The 23,352-nt window shown below is 40.8% G+C and overlaps 1 protein-coding gene across 4 annotated transcripts in view; it reads right to left on the reverse strand.

The window, feature by feature from the left end:
• Positions 1 to 1,559: 1,559 nt before the first annotated feature.
• The window catches only part of sipa1l1 (signal-induced proliferation-associated 1 like 1), a 57,963-nt gene continuing 36,170 nt past the window's right edge, over positions 1,560 to 23,352 (reverse strand). For 3 of the 4 annotated variants that reach the window (XM_087806049.1, XM_087806050.1, XM_087806048.1), the window contains 21 exons: positions 22,976 to 23,198; positions 22,607 to 22,737; positions 21,321 to 21,509; positions 20,763 to 20,937; positions 20,504 to 20,607; positions 20,272 to 20,429; positions 14,281 to 14,860; positions 10,338 to 10,436; positions 10,084 to 10,259; positions 9,729 to 10,016; positions 9,491 to 9,640; positions 9,290 to 9,417; positions 7,223 to 7,320; positions 5,815 to 6,305; positions 5,532 to 5,723; positions 4,884 to 5,052; positions 4,587 to 4,815; positions 3,193 to 3,363; positions 2,918 to 3,032; positions 2,774 to 2,852; positions 1,560 to 2,202 (listed from right to left, as the gene is read on the reverse strand). In XM_087806049.1, the coding sequence (XP_087662175.1) occupies positions 2,059 to 2,202; positions 2,774 to 2,852; positions 2,918 to 3,032; positions 3,193 to 3,363; positions 4,587 to 4,815; positions 4,884 to 5,052; positions 5,532 to 5,723; positions 5,815 to 6,305; positions 7,223 to 7,320; positions 9,290 to 9,417; positions 9,491 to 9,640; positions 9,729 to 10,016; positions 10,084 to 10,259; positions 10,338 to 10,436; positions 14,281 to 14,860; positions 20,272 to 20,429; positions 20,504 to 20,607; positions 20,763 to 20,937; positions 21,321 to 21,509; positions 22,607 to 22,737; positions 22,976 to 23,198 (4,089 nt within the window). In that variant the 3' untranslated portion in view covers positions 1,560 to 2,058. The remainder of the gene's footprint in view (positions 2,203 to 2,773; positions 2,853 to 2,917; positions 3,033 to 3,192; positions 3,364 to 4,586; positions 4,816 to 4,883; positions 5,053 to 5,531; positions 5,724 to 5,814; positions 6,306 to 7,222; positions 7,321 to 9,289; positions 9,418 to 9,490; positions 9,641 to 9,728; positions 10,017 to 10,083; positions 10,260 to 10,337; positions 10,437 to 14,280; positions 14,861 to 20,271; positions 20,430 to 20,503; positions 20,608 to 20,762; positions 20,938 to 21,320; positions 21,510 to 22,606; positions 22,738 to 22,975; positions 23,199 to 23,352) is intronic. The other variant, XM_087806051.1, reaches the window with a different exon arrangement.

A 23,352-nucleotide genomic window follows, 5' to 3' on the forward strand; every position in this document is an offset into this window, starting at 1 on the left:
ATTAGATTCTCGCTGGGATTCTTAAAACAGAACCGGCGTTGACGTGAAAAAGTATCGAGCGGCCGTTCGTTGGTCAGTAAACAAGTTTCTCTCTTTGCACATTCACAAACAGCGCCACCGTGTGGAGCGATGTCAATTTGGCGATTTATGGCTTGTTGAAGATTTAAGGCCTTTGACCTGAAGTGACCCCGGGCGCCGTGGCGGACACCTGGTGGCGGAAATATCTCATGGCGGGATAGAAAGGCACGGGGACGAACATCGGGGCTGCACGATACATCGGAAACTACAATAGTCGTTTTTTACAGTTTACGGATTTAATCACATTGATATTACGATTGAAAAGTATTTATTTTGATGGAAATACTAACAAAGATAAATTATAAGAAAATAAATCAATAAAATAATGACATTATTTTTTAATCACAGAACTTTCCAGAATTAAATAACAAAATTATTGAGGCCAAAAATGAACTTTTTTATGGCTTTTTGTTAGATGAGTTTGTGATTAAGTGTCAAAATATTTAACCTTAACTAACATATGATTGTTTTAAGTTCCTTTTTTCTCATGTACGTTATAGTTAGCTCACAATGCTAACGCTCCACTCGTGCTATGCTAGTTGGTGGCTAACAAAAACGTTTTTAAGTTACTATTTTCTCCATGTACGTTATGGTTAGCTCACAATGCTAACACTCTGCGTGTGATATGCTAGCTTGGCGGCCAACAAAAACGTTTTTAAGTTACTATTTTCTCTGTGTCTGTTATGGTTAGCTCACAATGCTAACACTCAGCTCGTGCTATGCTAGCTTGGCGGCCAGCAAAAACGTTTTTAAGTTACTATTTTCTCTGTGTCTGTTATGGTTAGCTCACAATGCTAATGTTCCGCTGGTGCTATGCTAGCTTGGTGGCTAACAAAAACGTTTTTAAGTTAAGTTACGAAATGTCGATACATTTTATACTCGTTGCTAATGTAGCTGCGCATATCGAAAGGAAACCGACATCGTGATTTCAGTCAATTCCAGTGATCAAAACAATAAAATCAACATATCATTATGACCATCAATGTACCTTCGATTACGCTCAACTTTTTTTTCTGTCCAATCCGCAGTGGTCAGTGGCTAAAAAGGGGAAGCCGTTTTTTTTTTTTTTGAATCAATCATAAGTGCATCTACTTAATATCGTGCAGCCCCTTTTTTTCCGCTCGTCATCCCTCCATCCTAACTAGAAACGAGGGCTGCTCCTCTACAAGAGCATTTATGGTAAACGTTGAATGAAACTTTATCTTCTCCTGCTTCGTTGTCGAAGGCACGACACACATGGAATGACTGTAGGCACAGCTGGATGGACAGACGCACACCTTTACACACACACACACAACCCTTGTGTGTTCAAGACTAAACCTGAGGATCACAACACACACACACACACACACACACACACACACACACACACACACACACACACACACTGTGTTCCGTCTCTGATTGTCACCCCATCCTGCGCTCACGTCAGCTGAAGGTGTGGACAAGTTAGCCAGGGGAGGAGGGTGGGGGGGTGATCATAAAAATGGCGGCACGTTAAATATCCATGACATGTTCTACTGGTCACCACTAGAGGTCACTGAAAGCAACACGACAGCAGGCTCGGGCACCACAAGTTACAACAGAATACGAATCATAAAGAAGTTTTTCAAAGATATTTTCTTCTGGGAACACGAAACTATGATACAAGAGAATAAATTAAATCAAAGGATTCTCTGGAGAAAAAAAAACACCTCGTTCTCCTCGTTTCTCTGCCTATTTGTTTGAGACTCCGGTCCATGGCTGTGGTCTGGAGTCAGACTGGAGGTTCTGGTCCAGTTCTGGAGAGTCACACGAGGAAAATTCAGTTTCAGAAGAAAAGAAATCCTGGGAAAAAGCCGGATCAGATGAAAGGTTTATTGTTGAGAGAGTTTTTTGGTCCAGAACCTTCTGGAGGTCCGGTTCAGGATGGGAAGTCAGAGCGTAGGTGTGCGGATGGTTCTCTCGTCGGACTGTGTCGGACCCGAGGAGGTGTGCGGTTCAGTTCATGTCGATGGTGTTGAAGACCCACTCGGTGAACTTCTTGAGCTTCGCAGCCGAGGTCTTTGAATCCTCGCGCAGCCTCTGGTTGTCGTCCCAGAGACGCTTGACTTGACCCTGAAGACGCAGCTTCTCCTCGCGCTCCTGAGGAACCACAGAGAAGAGCAACATGTTTTTAAAATCTTCATTTTAATGTAATTATTTTTAACGTGTTTTGAAAAATTATGTTATTTTAAAATGTTATAAAAAAAAAAAGGTTTGTTTATCTAAATGTTTTCTTTTTTTAATCCCAAACCATGTTGAATTTCTTTTTTTTTTAATGAAAATGTTTTCAAAATTAAGTATATATAAATATATATTTTTAAATGTTTCCAAAAAATGTTTTCAAAAATTGTTTTCAAAAAATGTTTTCAAAAAATGTTTTCGAAGATTTGTTTGAAAAAATGTTTGAAAAAATGTTTCTAATAAAACTAATATTTTTTCCGAAAATGTTAAAAAACAAAAAAATTCCAGAAAGAAAAAATATATTTTTAAAACCGTTTCTAAAAACTTTTTTAAAAAAAGATTTTTTTTCAAAATTAAAAAATATATATATACATTTTAAAAATGATTATAAAAACTATTTTCAGCACAATATTTTTGAAATGTAAAAAAAAAGGAAAAAAGTTAAAAAAAAAACGAATTCTTCTGGTCGTTTAAAGATCTCAAGCTCCACCTTCTTCAGGTCGTCCTGCAGCATCTTCACCATGGACTCCAGCTTGGTCACTTTCCTCTCCAGACTGATGTGGCCGTCGCTATGGAAACAGAGACCAAGTGAGTGAGCGAACAAAGGATGGGGGTGGGGGGACACGGGACTCACCTGGACTGGGGTCTGGACAGCGGTGCAGGCTGCAGCTCGATGTGAGGCTGCTGAGGACTGGACGCTCCACTGCTGCTGCGATGGTTCGCATCCCCGAACACATAACTCCTCTGGACTGAAGAACACACACATTAATATCTAATAAAACAAAAACTTCGTTCTTTATTAATATATAAATATTAAGAGGATTTTAAAATTTGAGATAAGACTTGAGGGTTAAGTTTAGTATAAACCATTGAAGAAATCATTGGTCGAGCAGAGTTGTGTAGTCGTACTGTAGTGTGTGTTCCTCTCCGTGTCGAAGGTGTTGGCCACGTCCACCAGGTGCGTCCAGTCCAGCGGGCTGTCGCGGCCGGACGAGGGCAGCGGCATCAGCTCTTTGGGCAGAGGGCCGCGGTGTCGCTCCACCAGGTCCACCAGGGAGGTGTCGGAGGCCGACAGGTCGCCTGCGGATGGACACGGGTCAGAACACCGGGGTCATGAAGCTCGTCACGTGATCGTTTCTACAGCATTCTATGGAATAAGTGTATCAAAATTTTTAAAATCTGTCGCCTATAAACTTAATAACACAATTTATTATTTTATACACACAGAATACATGTCTTATCACTTCTTTAAAAATAATAACTTTTAAATGACATGACGTTGGATATATTTCTTTATTTTAATTTATTATTACGTGTCGATTAATCTTGAGATTTAGAAGTTAATTATGTTTTGAGATTATTTTTATCTAAATCAAAACTTTGATTGACTGATCACTTGTTTTTTATTATTATATTTATTATTACGATACTGTTGTATCGACTATTAATGTCTGAAACTGTTTTATGTTTTTAAAAGAGCAGATTTTCTTTGAATGATGAACTTGATATATGAACTTGACTCGATACATGTTGTGTTTCAGTTAAAATAAGTATAAAATAAACTGTAAGTGAGTGAAATACAAACTGCTGAGTCAGCGTTTTGTTGAGATGCATTATTATTATTATTCAGAGTTTAACAAGTGTTTTACGTTACATTTCTTTGTTTATTTTATGTTTGTTATTTGTAAACAAACATAACATTTTTTATGATTCAGTCAGAAATAATAAAATACATTTTACACTTAAACTTATTTCAGTGATTTTCTAATGTCAATGTATTTTTATTATTATCTTTGTTGACAATAAAGCCTTAAAATAGTTTTAACCCTTGTGTTATGGGTCAAAGTGACCCGAAAATAAATGTGTTTGAGGTATCACTTGTGTTGTATCTGGGTCAAGGTGACCCGAAGGCCAGAAACAAATGGGTTTAAAGTATCCCTTGTGTTATATCAGGATCAAGGTTACCTAAAGGCCCGAAACAAATGGGTTTGTGGTATCCCTTGTGTTGTATCAAGATGAACGACCTCCACTGATGTATATGTATTTATGCCAGAGACAACACAAGGGATACAACAAACCCATTTGTTTTCAGCCTTCTGGGTCACTTTGACCCTTAGGTAGGTTACAAGGATTAATACTTTCATCATAATATTTATTTTTACGTACGAAATGATTCACTAAAATATTTCTGCTGCTGATATGGTTGACAATTCATTCTTTGGTAAATAATCAGGTACAAATGTTAAAATTCACTTCAAGTTCAAGTGAGTTTGTGTGACTTTTCTGTTGAAACAGTTTTTCACCGTGAAGTTTTACGCCGAGCTTGTACGAGGGACGTCGCAGGGGGACGCCGCGGGTGGTTGGGGAGCGAGGCAAGGTGGAGCAGCTGAACAGACTGTCGGCGTGGAGCGCCGGGTCCGTGATGGAGTCGCTGAGCGAGGGGAGCCTCTGACCGCGGTAGATGCTCTCGTCCGACAGCGTGCGGTGGAGCGAGCGGCGCCGGCTCGGGCGGGGCGGAGACTTGGAGGCGTGCTGGAGGAAGAGGCGCCGGATTGACAGAGTTCACGTCTCTCTCGTCTCAAACGTTTCCCGTCGCTCACCATCTCCTTGTGTCTCCGCGGCAGCGGCGGGCTGTCGGGGGGGCCGTGCCTCTTCAGGTCCTCCTCCATGGTGGACTTGGCGTGCTGCTGCGGCGAGTGCATGTCCCTCAGTGACGGGCGGGCGGCCGGCGTGGGCATCACTTCCGCCCCTGACTCTCCTGGAGACTTCCTGAAGTCGACAACAAGTGAACTCATGTTCATTCGCGTTTCGATGCTGCATTACTCGTCATAACCACACGGGGGCAGTCACGTCTAGCGAGCGTCGCGACAGGAAACTAAATCATGTTCAGATGTTTAATCACAAAAAAATACATTATGTATGATCAATGGTTATATTTGAGACACATTTAATGATTTATTTTTTCTTTTAAAATCAAAATATTATTAAGATTAAGATCAAACACAAGTACGACAAGGGGCGAAATAAACTGTTTAAAGTATTTAATTAAAAATAATATAAAATGACTTCTTCATATAATCTTAATATTCAAGAAATATAAAAGCAAAGAAAGAAAGACAAAAAGAACTCATATTCAGAGTTACTAAAATAATACATAGTAAATTAAACAGTTAACGCTCATTTCTATTTGCTCTACTCAGGTCAGGTCTACTCTGACCTCATGAGGGCCACATAAACTGGGCTCTTACTTGCGGGTGTCTCCAAAGTCCACAGAGTTGATGGTGGACCCGGGTTTCCTCCAGCCAATCAGATACTTGGACTGAGCCCCCTGACGTGGGTAGAAGCTCTTTGGTCCGGGGGAGGCGGACGACTGCGAGGATGGAGACGTGGTGGACGAGGACGAGGAAGGGTCGTCTCTAGGGGAGCTGTGGCCCGAGTGCCTGAGGAGGAACACAATGTTTAAGGTTCAAACTGACCAACTTTTAGTGATGATGGCTTAAGACGGACTTCGACCACAGGGGGGCGACAGACCTGGAGTGTGACCCGCCTTCACTCAGACTGAAGGTGCTGCTGTCTCGGACCAGCAAGTGAGTGGGTGGGCTCCTGCCCGTGCCCTCCAAGCTCCTCTCCCCCGGTGGACCGGAGGACTCCGCGGCAGCCGGTGACCTCTCCAGCATCCGGCGCCCCCCTTCTGTCGGGCTGTGCCACGGGGACGCCGACCGGTCCCGGCTGTCCCGACCGCCGCCGGGCGCCAGCAGCGAGGTGGTGCTGCCGTGGTGGGAGTGGGGGTGGGAGTGGTGGGACGGGCCGTAGGAGCTGGTGTCGATGCCGCTGTCGGTGGAGGTGCCCTGCACGTAGCCCCCTCCTCCCAGACCGTTGGGCTCCATGTTACCCTGGTCTCCGCCGGACCCCCCGCCGGCCCCCATCTCGTACCATTTGTCGCTGTCGCTGTGTCCGCCACTAGAGGCAGTGCTGGACAGAGTGTTGCTGCTGGAGTGACCCGAGTACAGACCATCTGACTGCTGGAAGATTATTGAAGAGTTTCTTTGAGGAAGTGTAACCAGTGTATAAAGAACCTACATTATATCCTAATTTATAAACAACATGGAACTTAATTATCTCCTTGGAATGTTCTCTGGTTGTGATTTAAACAGAGTTATTATAAATTAATAAAGTGATATTAAAATTATTATTTTTTAAATAATTACATTTAAGAAAACATTATTATAAGACAAAGGAAAAACAAGGTTTTAAAGCTATTTATAAAAGAAATTTGCAAAGAAATTACAAACATTGAATTCAACAAAAATGTATTAATTAAAGAAAAGTTAAAAAAAACTTGTAATATATTGTAAATATTTAATATTGAAAAAAAGATACCAAATTTTTATATTCAATTCTTAAATCGCTTTGAGATACAAATAATTAAATGTAATTATTTAAGGGTAATATTAAACCTTCTGACAATTAAAATGTTATCATAAACAAAATGGATAAAAATCAAAATAACTAAGTATGTCAATACAACAACAATTCAAAGTTTTTGAACTTGAACTACAGGTATATATATCTTTTTATGTCCAAAAACATTATTCACATAAAGGAAACACAGATTTTTATGAAAGAGAAGACGATAATTTAGGGTTAAACTTTTTCTATTTGATCAAGACTGAGGAGTTTTAAGCTTTATTATTAAATAAATACATCATTAAACACACCATTGAATAAATCCAGTATAAATAATGAATCAAGAAACAGTATTTTTTAAATAACACCAGTTTAAGGGTATTATTAAACCAGTAGAACTTAAATATCATTTCACCTGCATTTAAAACCAATATTTTAGAATAAAAAAAATAATATATAGTATATTTATTCATAAAAATAAGTAAATGAATATAATAGCAACTTCAACAACACATGAGATAAAAGATCTGACCTGGCTGCTCTTCTTGGGAGACAGATGGATGACCTGCTCCTGTCGCTGGATACGTGGCCCTCCAGAGTACCCGGGACCAGACTTGGACACTGGTGCTTCTGTGGAGGTCAAATATCTCAGTGTTAGTGACTTGAACTGCACCTCTTGTGCGCCACCTTCAGCCCACTTCAACATCCCGACAGGGCCTCAGAGCTGGTCAGGCCTCAGAGCTTCGCACTAACGTTGTATGTTGAACGGTTTTTAACGGGACGTCCTGTCAACACCCACAACATCATCGTGGGACGATTGAACACAGAGTGACGGGATGTCAGCAAATGAGGCCTGAACATGATTCATGTTGAAATGAAGGCTGATGAAGTGTGAAGTTGTGTTAAAAAACAGCTGCTCTGATTGGACAGATGGAAGAACCGGAGGTGACGTAAGATCAGCCTCCAGCAGGTGACGACTATGAATAGACTGACAACTGTGATGATTTCTTCTACACTTGGACTTTAAATGAGAGATTCACATGTTTGTACTGTCGACGCTCAACATTGAGTTGAAGCACGTCCATAGAATTGTTAAAGCTCTTTGCTCACAGTGGTGTGTCTGTTTGTGTGCGTATGTGTGTTTGTGTGTGTAACCATGTGCCAGTGTCAGTGTTTGCTTTTGTGTGTGTCTGTGTTTGTTGTATCAGTTAAGGATGAATGTTTGTGTGTGTTTGTTGTGTGCGTGTGTTTGTTGTGTGTGTGTGTCCATGCATACCTGTGTGTGTGTGTGTGTGTGTGTGTGTGTGTGTGTGTTGAGCGTATCAGTGTGTGTGTGTGCATGAGTAGGTGTGGATTTGTGCATGTGTATCCGTTTATGTGTGCATGCATATGTGTGCGTGTGTGTGCATGCATATCCGTGTGTGTGTGTGCATGCATATCTGTGTGTGTGTGCATATCTGTGCGTGTGTGAATATCTGTGTGTGTGCATGCATATCCGTGTGTGTGCACGTGCATATATCTGTGTGTGTGTGCATATCTGTGTGCATGTCTATCAGTGTGGGTTTGTATATTATACATATATATAAAATTATACAAATATATATATATATATATATATATATATATATAAATATAATAAATGTAAAAATTTGCTGCAGTTATTTTCAAGCTACTTTCATCTTTAGATTTACATCCCACAATGCACTGGGGTGTGAGCTGCTGGATTGAAGGGTCTATAATGTAAGATGCGAACGTCATCGTCTCACAGAATTCTCTTCCGCCGTTATTCTTGGAAGAAGCAGAGTCACTGTCGGGTCAGGACGCTGAAGTGGGAGGAAGTGGGTCGCCCTGAACCCTGAAACCACGGAGCCGGACTCTCGGCTGACCCAGCGAGAACTATAAACAGCCCTGAAATTAGAGACCGTGGACGTCTTCTGTGATCAGCGAGGTCAAGACCGGACTCGTGGGCTGGACCGAGATCAAGGAATCAAAGAGCAGAAGACGAGTGGACGTCCGAGGAAGAATGAGGAGTGACCGCAGGAAGGAGAACCTCACAGATGGAGGGTTCAGCCAAACGTTTGCGCTTCCTGAGGCTAAAACCATCAAAACATTTGGCCGGTGATGACCACTGACCACTGCGGAGCTGCTAAGCTGGCAGTAAAAGGGAATACACTGGTTGTTTATTTGGTGGGTCCGTTCTGAATATTAAACAAACTATTCAAAGTAGTGAGAGCTTTATGTTTCAATATTCATATGTACATGTTGAGGACAATGTTGTAATTAAGAATAAAAAAATAAGAAAACATTTATTCAAACTTGAAAACTTAACACTGACTGCTGCCATCTAGTGGCCAGAAGTTTTATTTGAACATTCAAATGAAAAAAAAACAATAAATATTTGCATATTAATTGTAAATAAAATTTAAAAAAATCAAATTATTGTTTTACATATTTTTATTGACTTTAAATCAACCAATAAAAAATCTATGATGAAAATAATACATGATTTAAATACAAAAAAAGGATTTAATTGGGGGGTTAAAAATGTATTGATTCTGTGTATTGATTTTCACTGTGACGTTGGATCTGTGTCACTCACCCGTGGATCCTCGCTCACTGCCTCCGTCCTCCATCCTGGACCAGTTGGACGTGGACTTCCCGCTTGAGCCGCCCTCTCCCACCACCTGTCTCTCCGAGGACAGCGGCGAGTGGCGGCTGCTGGCGAACCTGAAGCAGAGTCAAACATGTAAGTGGGGTGTGGTCGAGGCTCGGGGGTCACTCTGCTGAAGGGGAGTCTCACTGCTCTGGCATGGACTTCTGCCTCCAGTGGGCGGAGCCTCCGGAGGCGTCGCTGGAGCACGACAGGTTGCTAGGCGAGCTGCGGTTGTGAGGCGAGCGACCCAGAGCCAGAGACGAGGCCAGACTGTAGGACTCGCTGCCCGGAGACATCCTGCCGGGACACAGGGGAAGACTTTGCTACTTTCTCTTTCAATGATAGCGGCAGCGATGACACAGGAGCAGGCAGTGGTCAGTGGTACCTCTTGGTGTCCAGGGGTCGTCCGTCACTGCTGACGCTGCGGGGGATGACGGCTCCCCTCTCCAGCCGCTCGGCCGACAGAGTCTTCCCCACCGAGCTGCCCAGGCTGATGGCTCTGTTGGGGGTGTGCGGCTGTGGCGAGGCGGTCAGCGACTGCTGGGGGCTGCTGGACGTTCTCTGCCACTTGTTGTTGTTGCTGCGGAAGGGAAACTTGTACTCGAAGGAGCCGCTGTCGGTGCTGCTGCCCTTGTACTCCGACACCGGCATCCTGTACAGCTCAGAGCAGCCTCTGGAGGAGGGCGTGGAGGGGGAAGCGGTCAGAGGCTCGCGATGACTCGCGTCATTCTCAGTCCTACCTGCGCGGGGTGGCGTCGTCGTGCGGCGGGATGATGATGACGCGGACGCTCACCGACGTGCGGAGGAGGTCGATCATCTGCTCGTGGGTCAGCGTCGCCACGGCCACCTTGCAGATCTCCACCAGCCGACTGCCCTGTCGCAGCCCGGCCTGCCAGGCGTAACCGTACGGCTCCACCTGGTGGGCACACGCTTGTATTACAGAGGTGGAGAACGGGGGACGGAAGATATCCGAGTGAGCGATCGACGGACGCACCTCAGCGACGATCCCTTCATAGTTGACGTGGAAGCCGAGTTGACCGAGGCCGTTGCGGCGAAGAGTCATTTCCGATGTTTCGCAGCCCTTCGTTAAGATCTACAGAAAAAACATCTCATTTATAGGGTTGTGTATTGGAGTCTGGCGATACCATACGTATCACGATACAGGGGCAACGATAAAGCATATAGTGATACTGTAGTAACAAGGATATATTTGTAGTATTGTCGAGACACTGGTGTTGCAGAATTTACAGACTGCATGACTCTTGACGAAGTCGTAACTACTTTAATTTTTTTTAAATACGTCTAAACATCAGCTTTAAAAGCTGCAGGAGTCCCCCGTATCCTCTCGTCCTCAGTCATTGCAAAGATTTCATTCCCTTTTTTATTGCTGCCATCAAGCAGCCGGATACTTAACACAATGAAAAACAAAGTCTTAAATATTTTCATGTTAATTGTACTATTCTATAGACACTTTATTGAAACATTATGACTTGTGTTGTCTCTGGGTCAAAGGTGAATGACCTCCTTGGCTTCCAGAACTACAAATGAAGTGGTGGAGGTCGTTCACCTTTGACCCAGAGACAACACGAGTGATAAGCATATAATAACTGATGAAAATAAACTATGATTTAAAAGCCAAAACATTCGAATTTTTTTTTCTTTCTGATACAGCTGTTAAATACCCATACATTATCATGAAAAAAAAAACATTGCGATGTTTTAGCGTATCAATATTTTCTCACACCCCCTACTCATGAATCGTGAATATTACCGTCTTTATATTTTTTTTGCTTTATTATTTGAAATTTGATTTTTTTTTCTTATGATGTACAGTATAAAAAATAACCAAAATAACGTAGATTTAATGTAGAAAATTCATGCTTGAATGTTTTTTTATCGTTGTTTTGTCATCATTATATTGTTGTTTTATTATCCAAACAATGTTTTTTATGTAATTATCCAATAATAAATGAAGTTGTTTGCAAAGAGGATAACAAACTAGTTGGTCTGTGATCATAAATGATGATATACAAACGTTTTAAACACAGATAAAATTCACTATTCATTCAGACCAATAACTCACGTTGCCTAAGAAACTATTAATGTTGTGGTGTATGATTTCCACAGGGACAGAGTAATTGATTCACATTCATGTTACTCAACATGGGAATGTGTTGATGAAAACTTTACAAACTGACGAAAAGTTTCCTCGAGCCTCAAGAATCTGTTCCGAACTGTTCGTGCTTCATTATCTCTGATGAGCTCCGAGTGTCTGAACAGGATTTAGCAAAACCACAGAAATAAAACAAACTCCAGCGGATGTAAACCGACTCTCTTGACGGGGATTGCGACGACGCTCGGGCGTGATCAGCGTAGGAGAGCGAGAGAGAAAAAAAAAAGCGATAAAAGGGGGGATGAGGAAACAAAGAGGAGGAACAGAAATAGAGAAGCCCAAGGCCACTTGTCTTCTCTGCAGAGGAAGCTCAGTGATTAAAGATTAACACCAGATGCTCCAACAATGAAAGGGATACACACAGTGTGTGTACAACAAAGTGTGTACACACACTGTGTGCGTGTGTGTGTGTGTTATTAATGGTGCATTAAATAATGAGTTGTTGTGCAACATTTCTGCCCTGAAAGAAGAATCTATTTTCTCCCATAAACAAAGTCACGCGTGGAACTGAGATCCAGTCTTTAAGTCTTCACTGGGTCATGTCAGGAACACAAAATCAATTTGTCTCGACGAGGGGGAGATAGTTGACAGCGATAAGTACCTCGGTGTGTGGCTGGACAGTAAACTGGTCCTGCTACAAAGACCATGTGTACAAGAAAGTCCAAAGTAGACTGTACTTTCTGAGGAGGCTCTGATCATTTAACATCTGCAGGAAACTCCTCTGCAAGTTCTGTGGTGGCCAGTGTTTCATACTGTGGTGTGTTGGGGTGGGAATGTGTCCAGGAGGTCAACAGGGTGGACAGGTTGATCAGGAGGTCTGTGGTTGAAGCTGGACTCACTGGTGACAGTTGCAGAGAGGAGATCTCTGAACAAACTACTGTCCATCATGATGATGACATCATCCTCTCAACACTGTCATCAGTGAACAGAGAAGCACATGGAGCACGAATGCTCCTCCCATGATGCAACACTAATAGACTCAGGGACTGATTCATTCCTCGTGCTATTAGATTGTTTAATTCTGAGTTTGGGGGCAGGAGTGAAAAGATGATATTCTTTTTTTTAATCTTTCTATCCTTTTTATGTGATCCATGTTCTTTATCTTAAGATTTAGATTGTGTCATCTTGAGCCTTCTTTTTATTGCACTTTGTTCTTGTTTCATGAATCTATCGTCTGTGTTGCTGTGTGCAACAATTTCCAGAAGGAAACCTCCAGAGGGATCAATAAAGTTTATCCATCCATCTATCTTTCTAATTTGAAGAAAAATGCATTTTGTTATCGTAAATGAAAATGTATTTAAGATAAATGTGTCATAATGACCTTAATGACTCTCATGAAACTTCAACTCTTATTTGAATCAAATTAAAACCATATTTAATGAGAAATATTTCCATCATTCCATCTTCTTTTTGCCAATTAAAGAGCCATTATCCACCTGAACGAACCGTCTTCTCTACTCCCTCTCGCTACTCTTTTTTTGGTTTTCCAATTTTATTTGTATACCCCTGCATCGCTGGGTAAAGTACCTGTATAAGACTATACAAGTTCAAAGGTAAGAGGAAAATAAAACCTCTCTAAAGTCATGACCATAATAAGAATTTACACCTGAATTTTAAACCATGACAAAGACCAACTGTAAAAATACAGTAGATGTAAGAAGCACGTACGAAATGTAGAGAAAAATAAATATGAAGTCAATCTTAAAAATGAACACCAATGTAAATAAAATTAAGGATTATGAACCAAAAAATAATTAGCAAATTAAATTTAAGTGAACATTGAAAATGTCACATCTAAATAAAAAGTGAAAGGAGAAATGACATTTATAAGAATAAAATAATTTCTTAATTTTATTATTTTTTAATTATTATTTTCAAAAATGAATATTTTTTATTATTTATATATATATATATATTTTACAAATACAAATTGATATCCTGATTCCAAATTTTAAATATGCTATAAATTGAACATTTTTAAATTTGTAGTGTCAGAAGAAAATACATTTGAAGAAAATGATGAAAAAAAAGACTTAATGAATTAAAATGATTAGGACACAAATGTAAGTAACATATTATATTATATTAAAATACACATGTAAATATTAGAATGAAAGTAAAAGAAATTAATTAATTCAAAAAAGTATTAGAAAAAATATATTATTAAAAAATAAATTTGCTGTAAAAAAAGACATTTATCAGTTAAATACATTTTAAAGTTCTGTTTAATCTTGTGTTGCTGGTGTCAACAGACGAGTCTCGTTTGTGAGCCTATATTACATGTAGGAAGATGAATGTGGTCACTTGGACGATCAGAGGATTACGTAAGAAAACGCCTTTTTCTGCTGCAGTCGTCATGGAAACGGCTAAGAAGCAGCAATTAGGTGGAAGTGGATCAGAGGCGGCTCTAAAACTCAGTGAATGAGCCATGATGAGTCGTGGGAGTCGGTATGTAGACACACATGCTGTCAGACTGCCACAGCAGCAGGGGAGTGTGTGTGTGTGTGTGTGTGTGTGTGTGTGCGCGCGTGTGTGCGCGTGTGTGCGTGTGCACACGTAACAAATGGCAGCCTATTGATCAGACATCCCACCACTCTGCTTCCATTGAAAGTGTTGTTTGTCACCTTTTGATCGGGACAACAATGCAGGACTCGGTTCTACAGCTCAGCAGTGTTTAATCGACCCGCCTGGAGCCTCTGGTCGGGAAGGTTTAGAACACCAGGTCCTCCACCAGCTCCTGCTCTCAGCAATCATGTATTCTCACCTCCAGGCGCTTGACCACCTCCTTGAAGTCCTCGGTGTTGTTGCCGACGCTCCTCAGAGACACGCTCTCCCCTCGCTCGTAGAAAACCCGCAACGTCGCCGGACTGCTGAGCGTCCAGCCGATCACGTCCTTCGTGGCGCAGTTGAAGACCACGGCCTTCGCCTCCTGGTCCAGCAGGATGAGGAAGTCGTTGGAGATGGCCAGCAGAGCTTCTATTTCGGCGCCGGTGCCGTGGTCCTCCACGTGGACCGGCCAGCACACGGCGCCCTGGCTGCGGAGCTCCGCCCCGGAGTACGGACGGCTCTTCTCCTTCTTCTTGTGAGCCAGCGAGATGAAGGGGAACTTCCCGGACGGGTCGATGGGGGTGTTGGTGGTGTGCCGCTCGGCCAGGTCGCGCAGGTACTCTTGACGCGTTCTGGTGGCCATGGCTTGGAACTTTTGGGATTTGTGGGCGGCGTTTTCGGCGTTGATGACCTTGGCCAGCAGGAAGTCCCGGAACACAGACGACTTCGGGAACGTTACCCCTTCCGGAATGGGCGGACCAAAGGATGGCATGTCTTTGGAGCGGGTGACTGCCACGCTAGATGAAGGAGAATAAGGTCCATTAGAAAGAGAAGAAACCACTGCTCTACGGTTAGTGCTCGTCCAAGCTAGCAAGGGGACTATGACTGCAGCGTAGGCATGTTAACTTGTGTATCGTTGAATAAACAACCAGGACAACTTAACTTTTCTTTGACAATTCAATTAACTTCTTTATCAGCTGTCCATCATCACCCCTACCATCTGTTCATCGGTCCACACCACTCCTGGACATGCCTACTAGCATTCTGGGTAATGAAGTCCTTACTTAAATATCTTCAAACATGAAGTCTTTCCCAATTAAAAAAAACATATTAAAGTGCCTCTTTTCCATTAACATTTACAAATGATGTTTTCGGGCCTCCTCCGGGTCACCTTGACCCTGAGATCCACAAGGGTTTACAATTCTCGATTAATCTTTAAGGTGTGAGGAATATTTTCCAGTCTTTCTACAAAAGTCCTGAAAGTCTAATCCTGGCCTTTAAAAGAAGATTCATCAAGTTACAGTTTGTTATTTATATACAACACATGGAAGTCTTGGGCTCTTCACTTTGACTGCTGCCCCCACGACCTGACCTCGGTTAAATAAATGAATGAATGAAAAGGTTGCGTGTCAGTTGTCCTAGCTTTATGAAATATTTGTACACAATAATGACACACAAGTTGTTCACTCTGTGAGACGACAAATATCAAGAACAATTTAAAAAAAAGTTTAACTGTCGTATTAACAGCTGTCAGATCAATATGTTGTATGTGTGTGTGTGTGTGTGTATGAAAATATTTAATAAATTAGCTCACTATTCAAAGACCCTTAGAGTTTGTAATAGGAATTCCAAAAATAAATAATGTTCATTGTGAATGATTGTCATGAAATAATATGAAACACAAATGAAAAAAACATTTAGTAAAAGTATGGAAGAAAAGACAAAAATATCTGGAAAAAAGTTTCTTTCTTTTTTAACACAAAAAAAAAAATGCAAAGATGAAAAATTAAATTATTATGTTTGAGGATAATCATTAAAACAAAATATAATAAAAAAATAAATAAAAGTATTACACACTTTCACTGGTTCAAATGACAACAAAACATTTAATGTAAATTAATAAATGTTTAAAAAATAAATAGTTGACTGGAAATACAGGTGACGTTCAGGTGAGTTTTACCTTGTAAGAGAAACTTAACTCAAGTATGGATGTAGTTTTTAGATTGATAAATGTATTATAATGACCATTTATCCAGATTATTAAAGACGTAGGAGGAGAGTGTTGTTCAGTCTCAGGTGAAACACGGAAGAAGACGTTTCTTTTGACAGCTTTCTTATCTCATATGGTTTCAATAGCTAGAAAACCTTTTTCCTGACTCCCACATCCGTTCTCCACTTCCAGCAAATTCCAGGATTTGCCATCTGAGCCAGTTTTTATGTCTGGAATGTCAGGAACTCAGTCAGAGAGAGGAAGGAGAGGAAAAAGAAAACGTCAAAGAGGCTGCTTCTTTAACTATCCATGACACAAGTTTTGTGCCAGGGAACCAATTGAGTTCAAATACGCCTTAAACGACTCCTCGGTGCTGGGCCTCGCTAATTTGGTTTCAAGTCGCCTCATTTGTGATCCTCGCCCACTCGTTTTCCGCTCCAGATCGAGATCAGTGCACTTTTTTTTGTGTAACAAGCCACTGCAATCAAAGTCACTCACTCGCACAAACAATTATTCACAGAGACCCTGCGCGTCTGCAGACCGAGCAGTGGGCAGCGGCGGATAAACACAGTCATACTTCAGCTTTAGAAAGAGTCTTTAATGACTTGAATAAGCAATAAAGCAAAATTGTATACGTTTTTTTTTATTTTAAAAAGTAGAAGAAAAAGATAAACTATATATATATATATAAATATATATGCATACATAGAAACATACAGTATATATATGTATGTATATATATATATACCTTTAAAGTTGAAATGTAATGTAAATAATGTTCATTATGAATTTTGTCATAAAATAATATAGAGCACAAACAAAAACATAAAGGAATATTAAAAGTAAAAGAATACAAGCAAACCAAAAAATACATGGAAAGAAGTTTGAAGGGGAAAAACAATAATAAGAACAAATTATTATTAATAATAATAACTTAAATATGCAACTGAACGTGTCTGGAATGGTCTCAGCTTGTGAAATAAGCAACGAGCTGTGAAAATAAATACAGTAATGTTAATGTAATGTAATATTTATATATATACGTAAATATATATATATATATATATATATATATATACATATATACTTTTAAAGCTCAAACAAAAGATTGACATTTTAAATTAAAATAAAAAAAGAATATAGATCAAATATGAAAACAAATCATTTAAGAAGTTCAAAATATATTAAATATCAAAAACGATCTAAGAATAATAGTATTTCAGTGATATTGGGCTACTAATTAGGTTTTTCATGGAGTTATAGATTCATTGTCCATTTATGAGAATAGATAGTAAAACATTATTGGGTAAAAAAAGATAAGAGTGAGATGATTTGGGAAAGTATAATATTAATATTGTAAATGCTAATAGCAAAGTATGAAGGTAAAGAAAAGTGAATAACATTGTTGGATAAATGGTAATGATGAGAATATGATTAGATTTAATTAAAAGTTGCGTGTTTATGAATAATTGAAATAGATGCAGGACAACATGACTCAACCATCGATTATACTCTGTTATTGAGTGACAAACATGTGGAGAGACTGTAACTCACCGACTAAACCCTGACGAGAGCAGTTGAAGTGGCTCTGAGTGAGCGGAGCAAAAGAAAATCAAATAAAAATCAGTGACCTTTTTACTCTCATGCTTCCCCGTCATTAACAGCCTCAGTCAACACCGGCGTTAAAAGCTCTGGTGCTGAACACCCATGAGTCAGTCTGCAGCAACACCTGAGTCACAGCCAATGAAAGGTGGAGGCAGACGAGGACGAGGAGAAGGAGGGAAGAACGATGGGACCGAGAGGAGTTACAAGAAATCCTTTTTATAAAAACAAAAACATTCTTGCGATTCCATATTTGTAGCGGGAGAGAACTGGACGCCGCACACACCTCAGATCTGGAAGGTTTTGGCAGCAGAGAAAAACATTCCTGTGGTTCTCAGTGAATTGTGTTGGTATAAATATCCAGCGTGTGGGCACCTCCACGACCTGCTGCCCACTGGGCCACCCAACAAAGAGTCCACAGCTATAGTGGTGGGTGGGTTACATGTTCGGAAAGTAAATGTTTGTTTGTAGCCAAGTTAGGGTCTGGAATCGTCAAGTTTCCTCGGTCTGGAGGAGACAAGCATCCGTGACGTCTCTTATTAGTACCAAGGCTACGATTTCTGAATGCATTTAAGCCTATGCTGATGAGTCATCGGTTCTGTGAAAGAGTGCCGACTCATCAGTCATTGATTGACGAAGATATTAACCAACAAATGTCAGGTCACAGGGGCAGCTGTCGGGCCTTGACGTTTTCTCTCCCGAGAAACTTCCTTCAACCCTCTGGAGGATACAGATGCATTCCAACAGGCGGACGTCATCTCTACAGTGTGTCCTGGGTCTGCCCCAGGACCACCTCCAAGTGGACTAGAGAGTTTCTGCATAAAGGTTGTAGGTACAAATCTAGCTTTCGTTATCTCTGGCTATGGGATAAATATGTGTTATAAACATTTAAATAACACTACATCGTCCATGGGTCAGCGTTCACAGTGGATGTCTTCGGTGTCATCTTGATCTTTTTAGTATTTTTTTTTTTTTATTGTTTAAGAGCTTTGTGAACCTGGTCTAGAAAAGCGCTCCATAAATATAAGTTACTTTCTTACTTACTTATAATACTTTATATACTTGGTCAATACTCGGGTGATGACTTAAGTCAGTCTGTTAAACTGAGCCTGAGAAACCTGGGTGTTGTATTTGACAAAGACATGTCTCTAGATCAACACTGCAGAAAACTGACCAGAAACTGTCTCCTTCAACTGAGAAAAATCTCTAAACTTAGGAAAATGTTGTCACAACATGACCTGGAGCTAGTAATCCATGTGTTTGTGTCTTCTCGTCTGGACTATTGTTACAGTTTATTTTCATGTCTTAAGGAGTTGTCTCGCCTGCAGTTAAAACAAAACTCTGCAACGAGAATTCTGACCTGCTCTAGTAGAAGAACTCACATTTCTATGATCCTTAAAGCTCTTCACTGGCTGCCAGTTTCTTTCATGATCAACTTTTCTGTCTTACTTTCAGATCTATTCATGGTCAGACCTTCCATCAGTGATCTGATCCAGCCTTACACCCCAGCTCGGGCTCTGAGGTCTGTGGATCACAATCTACTGATGGTTTGATGATCTACTGACTCCTTCAAGAAACATCTTAAGACACTTTTACTCATGCAGGCTTTTCCTTGATTTTTTCTCTGAGACTCCTGTGTTTGTCTTATGTGTCTTGATCTTTTAAGTATATATTTTATTGGGTATTGTTTTGATTGTTTAAGCGCTTTGTGACCCTGGTCTAGAAAAGCGCTCTACAAATATTACTAACTTACTTATGTGTGACTGTAGAGCTGTCCAGGGTGTCCCTAGTAGTGCACGAGTGAATCTGAGCTCACTCTTGAAAGTGGGTTAATCTGAATATAGTCAAGAAGGTGCACGGAGACGATGTTTGAGCTACATTCCACGTTTGTGTTGTTGTTGTTGAGCAGCTGTGGATCCTCAAGGGAAACAATTAAAAACCTCGGATATGTATTCAGGACGCAATTAAAAGCGCTGTCTGATGGAGGAAGAGCAGAGCATGTGAGATAAGAAAGAATGACAGGACCTTGATAACCAGACAAAAGACAGAGTATTAGAGAAGCAAACTTCTTCACAGCTGAAAAGGACTCCGTGTCTTTCACAATTTAAATGAAAGAGCTAAATATAAACCCGTACTGACGTACTGTAATTCAGAGTTGAGATCATCACACAGACCAAGGTGAAAATGAGTTAACGACAGCAGACAGAAAGAAGGACATTATAAATAGCATATATGCTAAAAGAAATGTACTTTGGAAGGAAATTTGGTAAAATATTATAAGAAAGTAACAAGCTAATCTTGAAAGAACAAATGTAAAAAATAAAATGCATGATTGTCTCATAACCACATTTTTGTATAAACTGTGAATATGAAAAGTTAAACGAATCAATTCAAATTCAAATTCAAATCCACTGTAAAATAAAAAATAAAAGTTCATTTACATTTTAGAAAATGCAACAAAAAAAAATATAGAAAAATGTCAAATATTGAGCATCTCAAAGATACAAGATACTAAAACATATCCAGGTTCCAAAAAATATGTATGACCTATACTCTGATTGGGACCAAACTGGATCATCTAGAATGTCAAATGCAAACTTTGACTAAACTGTGTACCTGTAAGAGCTGTTGTCGGAGCAGGGGTTGTGCACACGGACGACCACGAAGACGTGTTGAAAGTGGGAGCGGATGTTTTTCGGGGTGAAAGGCAGAGCCCCTGGTTCCTGGAACACGATCGTGACGATGTCGTTTCCGATGTGTCTCTTTCTTAACAGCTGGAGGAGCAGACATCACTATAAAAACAATACTTGCCGGAGAGATAAGTTTGTTCGTTGTTAAATTGACTCACCTGTTGCTTGTTGTTGGGCGTGTAGGGCAACATTGTGGACACGTGGAACATGATCTCGTAGTCTTTGTAGTTGGTGTACAAGGAGTGAGTACCAGTGGAGTCGGCTGAGGAGATACAAATGAATTTTCAACAACAAAATATGAATCTGCTGAGCCAACACACGTGCTTTCATCAACCGGAGCAGTTAAAACCACTGGATGATGTGGATTTCAGGTAGGAAAGAGAACTGACAAAAGATATTAGACGACGTGTCTCTTACTCTTAGTGTCCAGCTGGGCCCGATATTTAGAGAATCCCTTCAGTCGTACACGCTCCCCCAGCAGATGGAGGAACTCCTCCAGAGCAGGACCCGCCGATTCGTTGTTGTACATCTCCTCCTCGTTGCTCTGGCCCGCCATGCAATACATCACTCCCACCTTGCGCTGGAAACTCAGCTGCGAGGGAAAAAAGAAATTCATCAAAACGGGATCAGCCGGTGACACAGAAGGAACAAAGCATTTTTATAAATCAAGTAGAGCTGTTAAATTTACTTTAAACCTGCATGCAGTGACTCAGGAAAGGAGAAAACACTAAAAAAATTAGGTTATTTCATTTTGAAAAAAAAAAAAATCTATACAGAATATTAATAAATTAAGTAGGAAATAGTATATAGAAAAAGTATTTTTTTTTAATTATATGACACAGAAATAAATGCTACAATGAGACCAATTAATTTAGATTTAATTATAGTTAATGTCAAGAAAAATAATTACACAAACAGAAGCAAATTATAAATGTTATGTATTTTTGATTAAGTTTGTCAGGCAGTTCTTCTCACCCCCTGCTCGTCCAGCTTCATCAGCTGGTCGGTCACTTTGGGCGTGTTGAGAGCGAGGCGCAGGCAGTGGACGTTGAGCTCTGGCACAATGTACTCCAGGACTTCTTTGAGAGGAAGACCTCGGGCCAGGCCGTGCTTGGAGGTGGACGGGACGGCGTCTTCAATTATGGATCCGCGCAGCGCGTTTAACTGCGTGGGTGAAAAAAATAAGTAAACTGTGAAAATACTGTAACTTAATAAAAGCTGCTTTCTGGAGGTTCTTTCTGGATTTGCTCTGTGTAAGATAAATCATTTTTGAAAGTGTTATTGGTCGAACAAAATGCATTCATCCTAATGATCGGGAATCAATTGTTGGGCTGAATAAAAGTAGTTTCAACAGTTCAAATTCAAGAAGATGCACTGTGAATGAATGGGAACCTACACTGAACTTATACTATGTATACATTTGTGGACAATACGTCTCTGTTGATGAAGGTAAAAAACCCTCTAAGGGAATTGACCAACAACTCGTTATCTTTAGCCACTGCAACTACTGTAATGATGGCAGAAACACCACCAGCTGGAGTAAACAGTGGCGATGCAAACCCAAGTTGAAATTCGTCTCCACCTCAACGGATAGATGGAAGCAAACCTAAAATGGCATGTTGTGTTCCCCCCAACAGGGTCATTCAAAAAAGCTCTTTCTCTTAAGATATTTCTTGTGTGCACTGGAAGTCACTTGAAGGCCGTGTACAGCACGAAGAAGGACTTTCATGAATAAGTAAAGAACAAAATAGAACCGATGCCTGTGTGTCTATTTAAAAGCTCTCTGGGCTTTTACAATAATCTTCTGTGTTTGGAGTTTCAACTTCCACATTTCTGGTGCGACATCTTCACAATGGTGGACAGGAGTAAGGATTTCCACATCAGCGCGATGGACCAACTACTGCACTCTTCCATCCATCTATACCTGCCAGCCCCTGGCTCTGAAAACAGAGCATTGCGCAGTAGCTTGTGCGTCATCCCAAGAGACTGGGGGGCTATTACTCATGCTGCACTTGAAAACCTTTCCTTTTCCACTTAAACACCTTTGGCTCTATTTTGGTCTCGTTTAGCTGCAAAATGGCAGAGCTCACTCTTTCAGGGTTGACAAAGATGGTGGGTGGGCGGCGAGCTCGGGGAACGAGGACAAATACATCTAAAAGAGACGATGACTGAGAGGGATGGAGGGATTCTCAGAAGAATTTCTCTTACTGAAGTTGTCGGATGGAGAATTCCAATGACACATTGACTTTTTGACGCTTTACCTCGCTGGTTCTGAAAATGACCCGGTAGTTGTACTGTTGGCCGTGATCCTTGTGTTCTTCTGTCTTTTCCCTCCTTAGACTCACTGCCACTGGTCCAAGGTTTTCATCCAACCCCAGGTAGTTCCAGTGTTCTAGGGCAAAACAAAATGCATCAACATTAACCCTCATCGCAGAAACGGTGTACCTCAGGGTTCGACTCTTGGACCTTCAATGTTTAGGTTAGATCAATGTGGATTCATTTTAAAGGCACAATGATATTAAACCCAAATTTGGATATCAGATACCTCAATATACCTCGATACCTGTCTTCAATCTAAATGCTGATGTATTTACTCTGCCATTTGAAACATTGTGGCGTTTTTTTGTCACCTCTCAGGTAGAAGTACTTTCTGTAGAAGTAAGCGCCATGGTCAATATGCTCCACGATGTATCGTTTGGACCTGTCGGCATGCTTGCTCGGCCCATCTTTAGGGGCTTCCAGAACCGCCACTCCAGCATTGGTAAAATGAGAGGTCAGCGTCGCCTCTAATGGTCCTTCCTCAGTGCTTCCAGAGGAACTACTGGAGCTACCGCCACAGCCGATGCTTCCCTGCTGAAGAATGGGAAACAAAAAAAAGTTAATTTTTTTAAATTGATATTAGTGCAAGTAGTGAAACGTTTTGAGACCAAGACACAAACAAAATTGTTATTTATTTTGACTACTGGCTTTAGAATTGTTAAATATAGGCTATGAGACTTTTTAAGTT

This window comes from Callionymus lyra, chromosome 13 (genome assembly GCF_982586985.1).
Source record: "Callionymus lyra chromosome 13, fCalLyr1.hap1.1, whole genome shotgun sequence".
In the NCBI taxonomy this organism is placed as follows: Eukaryota; Metazoa; Chordata; class Actinopteri; order Syngnathiformes; family Callionymidae; genus Callionymus; species Callionymus lyra.